Here is a 6,567-nt window from a genome sequence, read left to right on the forward strand (position 1 = left end):
TACAGTACATCACACAGCCTATTATATTTCTCTTTGCATATATTGCTGGCTGGTAACTGATTCAGTCAGGCACATTAGAAGTTTCTGGGTTACATAACCACTTCTATTTCATTATACAGAGAAGACATTTCTGCATCAACAATGAAAAAATTGTAAAACTGTATTAACACACACAAGCCCTTGTGCAACACACAAAACAGGGTGCCAAGTCACCATGTACTCAATGTGAAAAGACTTGTAGAAGCCTTTTCTGTGCACCTCCATGTCAACAAGGAAATACAGTCTTTACATCTCTTGATCTCACTACATTTTAAGTCACCTCTTTTTTGCATTGCCAAGTAAGGCAAATAATGGTGTTGTAGACTGACCATATATTAGATTACTTTATTTAGGAAAATAATTTCTCTCCCTTTTGGTAATTTCAGCACATTCTCATAGTAACAAACAGATCCTGATAAAGAAAACCATCAGGAGTCCTCTGTATGCAGGTTGAGATAGAATATTTGCCACACAGATTTTACTTCCAGCAAAGGTAAGATGCACATGCGTACGTATGTCAATTAAACACAGCAGACCAAGGACATTTTTTCTGGATTCCAACACATCCTCAGAAGGAGGGAGTTTTCTCATCCACCCATGTTGTCCCTTATATGATCCACTCGCTGAGCAAGATCCTTAAAGGTGGGGCGCTGAGTAACATTATTGTTCCAGCATTCTCTCATGATAGTATAAATCTGGAGAAGAAACAAAGAAAATCTGTAGTAGGTAAGCAGATGCTAGAAACAATTAACATGAACTGGTCAAAAAAGTGTGCAACTTAACTTACGCTTCCCAGCAACAGTGCGGCACAATAATGTGCCCCAAGTTTTGCTATAGCACTTTATCTGCTTGAACCCAACGACAGCAAGAAGCGAGGACAGCTAGCTCTGCAGAAGCCCAAATTATAAAAGGAGATCTGTTTTTTTAGAGTTATTAGGGAAATTCACTCAGCTACTTTTTGAAACCTCTAAGAGACTTAGATTATTTTGCTAATTTTTTATGTTCTTGCTTGCTCTTACTTTTTGAAAAATTAAAAAGTGTTTAGAATTACAAATGCTTTACAAATCTGACCAAAAATCAGACTTACAAAGAGCAATTCTAAATTAAGCCTCCCCTGCAACATTTACACTTCTCCACGTCTGTATACCACATTCTTAATTATTCTTCACATATAATCAAAAAATAAGCCAGAAAAGTTACTGTGCAAACCAAACCCACTCCCAGTAGAAGATTTAAATCATTTTTGGTAGAGGTTTCCATAAAAATAGGTAACAAGTTTTTTCCAAAACACATACCCGACACCTGGTCACAAAACAACTTGCCAAGCTCTCCACCTCTACTCTTCTTGCTAATTTAACACAGATCATTATTATCAGTTTCTCATACTTCCAAAGATTTTTTTGCATATTGCTTAAGAATAATCTGCACAGCTCCCAGGGAAAGAAAAAGTAGCATCAGTTCCTTACTTTTCAGCATATCTGAAACTCTAGCATTGATCAAGCTGCTTTAGACCCAAGACTCGAGCAGCTTGTAAGCTACAGATATCTGGAAGATTTAATATTTGTGATAACTGGCCTTTCAGAATCAAAATGGGGCAGGCAGTTTCTGACAAAAGAGAGACATTTCCATCTTGCTTTGATATTCAAAGAAATGTCAGGCATTGAAACCTTTGCAATAGTTTGGATAGTTTCAGAAAACAGATTATGTATTATCTTAACACATGTGACATTCAGGTTATCTATAAAAGGCAAACCTTTGCAATTCAGAAGTGCCATACTCATACATAAAATGCAAGAAAGACAACTTCAGAGACTTCTCTTGATTGTCCATAGACTATTTCTTCCCCACTGCTTCCCTGCCCCACCTGTACCATTTTTAACCCTCCTCTGCTACACCACTTGACCCTGATCTCTTCTGTCTCCAGTTCTGAATGATTATTTCTCGACTTACTGCCAAGCCTGCTTGATTTTAAAGGGACGCAGCAATCGATCTGAGCTGAAATTAGATGTGTTAAAAAGCATAACTATTTTACTTACACTACTATTCCATCTACCCAGACCTACCAGTCAGATTCAGGCTGAAGAGCACCCTGCTCTGAACAACAGAGCGCTACAAGACTTAGAAGTAGTATAAAAGTATTTTTTAAAAACATATGGAGAATTAGGAAAACCAAAAGAAAAATGAGCTAATTTGTGTACTCTGAAGATGGCTTTATGTACATATACACTTCAGCATCTACAAAGAATATGAATACAAATCTGAAAGCCCTGAACCTACAAAATCTGATTCATGTATTTAACTGTGGCTACTGCCCGCAGGTAGCTTTAGAGTGAACAATATACATGATAAACATGGGTACTCCTGTGCTTGAGGAAGGAAGAGCAAGAGAAGGAAAATAATTAAGATAAGGAGTTTACTAAATCCTGGAATTAAACTGAAAAGTGTTAGAGATATTAAGACACTTCTGCTAAATGTTAGACTTTAAAAGAACCCACAGTTCACAGCTTTGAACAAGAATCTCTATGCGGGACTTCAATGGAACAAGTTCCATATACGAATGTCATTGCCTTAATAAAGTCATATTTTTGAAACATTTCATCTTTAAGGTCCCTTCCAGCCCTGACAATTCTATGATTCTATGATTTAGAAAGACTACATTCTAGTAGTAGCTCATGAGGGAATGCAACCTAAAGAATCAGAAAAGAAATACAATTAGACTCATCATGCAACTGCTAAAACAACAGTACAGCCTTTATGCCTGTATAAACACTTTGGTAATTCAAGTTGAATTAAACACAAGGTTTGTATTTACCTGGTACTCACCCTGACTAAGCACCTTTCTGATAACACTAACATATTAGTACAATACTTCACCTCATCAGGGCATCCATCTGGTCTTGGTAGTCGTCCATTATTCTTCAAAAGCTCTATCAAATGAAATACAATCATCTGCCCTTGTTTGTCATTGCCAATCATGCGCATGAATTCCTGCAACAGAAGGCCGATTGTCATAAATAATTTTTAAAGGAAAAAAAGATGCTGCAATGTTCTTGCCAAGGGAAAATTATGTATAAGAAGAATAAGTAATAACAAGAATAAACAGAATAGTATATATCTGATAAAATTATATATTACAGGTCTAGAGAATATTAAAATCATTATAGATTTTTGGTGTGGATAAAAATAGGATGATACATACACAATTTAAAGCAATGAGTGAAAAATTTTTTTAAAGTGTTGATTATCATCTGATGAGTAACTAGTTTTAAAAGGATAAATCTCACAGCTAATTCCAGCGCTTCCTGAAACATTAAAACAAGATCTTAATGCTTTGAAAAATCACAGCCCAACAGAAGACAGATAATATCATGCTGATATATAAAAAAATAAATTAAAAGGATTAATTGTTAACTACAGGCCAGAAGCAATACCATAATTAAAGCCAGTAAAAATGGCTTAGATAAATCTTGTTATCCAAAAATTAACATAACCCAAAAAGCAGATAAAAATCTCCCTCAGACTTCCAGAGATCAACAGTAAATGAGGAAGTGCTATTAACTGAAAGCAATTTCTAAGCACAACAAAAATTATTTTTCTTCCAACGCGACACAGATTTCTTTAATGATTATTGAACATGTGATACAACTGTTGGTAGAATGCGTGAACGGCCAAAGTTGAGGAACTGTACAATTACAAACACAATGACAGTTAAACAGACCACTTTGCCTAATTGGGAAAATTAAGTTTTCTTGATATATACCAATAGAATAACCAACCAAATGGCAAAGGCACATGGAGAGTTGATTTATTCAGAGTATATTCCACCTAAGTCCACAACCTAATTCTACCTCTTTCCATTTCAAAATCCTTCTGGAGAACTCCAGGTGTCTGCAATGTTTATGCTATTATGCAGGAAGAGGTGCCTCTGCCTCAAGCGCTCTTCCTTGATAGCTTAGTCATGGCATCCAATTACTAAGAGGTCTACCGAGGCCAATGCAGAGATTTTTGAAGTGCATTTTGCCTATCACCATTCCTCAGCGCCCCAAACTACATTTGCCAGGGCTGAAACACTGACCAAAGGTGAGGACAGCTCCAATAAATGTGTAAGGCTCAATTTTGCTCTGTTACGCCTGCAGAGGACTGCTAGGCGTAAGAAAAATAGTGAGCTTCATTTCCAGTTGGAGAACTGTTATTGACAGTACAAGTAGTATTTTTCTCCATCCACCTTTAAAGGTGCCTGTCAACAATCTCCGAAAAGCCACTTCCTTTCTTTCCTGAACTCCAATAACTTATGCTTACTTGGTTTCTGACAACACAGCAAAATAACACGGTTACCTTATTTAAATCAACTTTATGTTTACATATTTGGCTCAGTCTTAGATTTGGAAAAGCATTAAAAATACATGTCATGTTGCAATGAAACCCTTGCATCTGGGATTACTCTCCATGAAAGAAACAAGAAAGAACAATCTATTTAAAATGTTTTTCTAACAGGTAGGAGTTACAGGATGGATACAGTCTGCACAGACTATCAGGTATTTTCTTCTTACAGCTTTGATACTGACAAGTTTTCAGCATGTTGCTCCTTTTGATCGGATGCTGCCTCCTAAACAGTAAGGTACCTCCAGGAAAGAATCAATAAATATAAACCTATTTAGGTATTGGAACAATGATTTCAATAAACAAGCAAAGAAACCTCTGAAAACCATTAACTGTGTACTTACAGCTGGTGGGCTTTTGCTCTTGTCAATGTACGTGAAGAGCTCATACAAGACCACACCAAAGCTCCACACATCTGAGGCCACAGAAAATTTACTTTCTGTCAGAGACTCTGGTGCATACCTGCAACATACAGTAAAAGAAATACTGTTCTGTTTACATATGCTTTTTCAGTTTTGAAGATACTTCTTTTAGTAAGATTGATTTTTATTTCATTTTTTTCCTGAATAAGTGTTCTTTGTTCATAGGCATTAGCACATTATCATTTCCTTCCGCTACCTTCACTAGTAGCTATTTTTTAAATAACAATTAATTGGTATTGAAAACACAAATCACCTGTCCAGGATTAAGGCTGTTTAGCTCTAACCAAGACACCACCTTAGGCAAAGACAGTTAGTGAAACTATATCCAAGTTTCATTTTTTTTCCAACAAAGTTGTAGGTGATTTTCTGATCTCTACTGCAAGTAAACAAGATTTTGATGTGATAAGAGACAACTATAACCAGTAAGCATCCTTCCATCACTTTCTGTGACTCCTGAACTGTGTCCCAGGTACTTCTGGAGTTGGACTTTACAACTCCCAATAACAGCTTCTAAGATGCCATTTTGATTATTTACCCTTTAGATATGGCAATTTTACAGTGCCTAAAATAGACTAGACTAAAATCACATCTACGGAATAGCTTTTTTTTTTTGGCTATGGGGACATAAAATGGTTTTTATTCACTGTTATCTAACAGCACATTTTCTAAGGTATTTCTACATCTTTATATAACAAAACTTAAGTATGTATTTTGCATTCTGAACACGGTCTACCAATTTTTATTTCATAATTCTTCAGTCTCCCAGAGCTTAGAGAGTGTTATTTTTGTTTCCAAGCTAAATGCAGCTTGTTGGTGCATTATTGTACTTTGAAGAAACTTGGACCTTCTCTGGAAGTTCAGTGCCCCAATACAGCCATCTACCTGAATACTCAACCCAGCACTTTATCCTTACTAACTACAGCCTGTGGGATTTAATTTCACTTGGTCAACAGAGGGTCGATCTGACAGATCTGGAACAGAAGACATGAACAACCAGCATACAGGGAACTGAAAGATCTTGGGCTGAATCAAAAGCAGCATGGCCAGCAGGTCAAGGGAGGTCATTCTGCCCCTCTACCCTGCTCTGGTGAGACCCCATCCGCAGTGCTGTGTCCAGCTCTGGAGCCCTCAGCACAAGAAGGACATGGATCAGTTGGAGGAGGGCCAAAAAAAAATTATCCAAGGGCTGGAGCACCTCTCCTATGAGGATAGGCTGAGAGCTGGGGTTGTTCAGCCTGGAGAAGAGAAGGCCCCAGGGAGACATTACAGCAGCCTCCCAGTACCTGAAGGGGCTACAGGAAAGCTGAGGAGTGACTAATTACAAGGGTGTGTAGCACTAGGATGAGGGGCAATGGTTTTAAACTACAGCAGGGTAGATCTAGAGTAGACATTAGGAAGAAGTTCTACACTATGAGGGTGAGACACTGGCACAGGTTGCCCAGGAAGTTGTGGATGCCTCATCCCTGGAAGTGTTCAAGTCCAGGCTGGTTGGGGCTTTGAGCAACTTGGTCTCATATGAGGTGTCCCTGCCCATGACTGGAGTTTGGAACTACATCATCTTCAAGGTCCCTTCCAACTCAAGCCATTCTATGATTCTATGAAAGCTCTGAAAGTATCCTGGGGAATGAGGTCTTTTAGATGTGTTTTACCTTTGAATACCTTTCCCGTTGCATAGTGTTTCTTTGAAACATTTTGGTAAATTTTAGTGCGGGGCGGGGGGGGGGGG

The 6,567-nt window shown here is 37.8% G+C and overlaps 1 protein-coding gene across 1 annotated transcript in view; it reads right to left on the minus strand.

The window, feature by feature from the left end:
* Positions 1-515: 515 nt before the first annotated feature.
* The window catches only part of LOC104271758 (tyrosine-protein kinase JAK2-like), an 18,008-nt gene continuing 11,956 nt past the window's right edge, over positions 516-6,567 (minus strand). The window contains exons 10-12 of the mRNA XM_009866538.1: positions 4,764-4,881; positions 2,914-3,027; positions 516-734 (exon numbers count right to left, since the gene is read on the minus strand). Coding sequence (XP_009864840.1) covers positions 627-734; positions 2,914-3,027; positions 4,764-4,881 — 340 coding nt within the window. The 3' untranslated portion in view covers positions 516-626. The remainder of the gene's footprint in view (positions 735-2,913; positions 3,028-4,763; positions 4,882-6,567) is intronic.

This window comes from Apaloderma vittatum, unplaced genomic scaffold (assembly GCF_000703405.1).
Source record: "Apaloderma vittatum isolate BGI_N311 unplaced genomic scaffold, ASM70340v1 scaffold3853, whole genome shotgun sequence".
NCBI lineage: Eukaryota > Metazoa > Chordata > Aves > Trogoniformes > Trogonidae > Apaloderma > Apaloderma vittatum.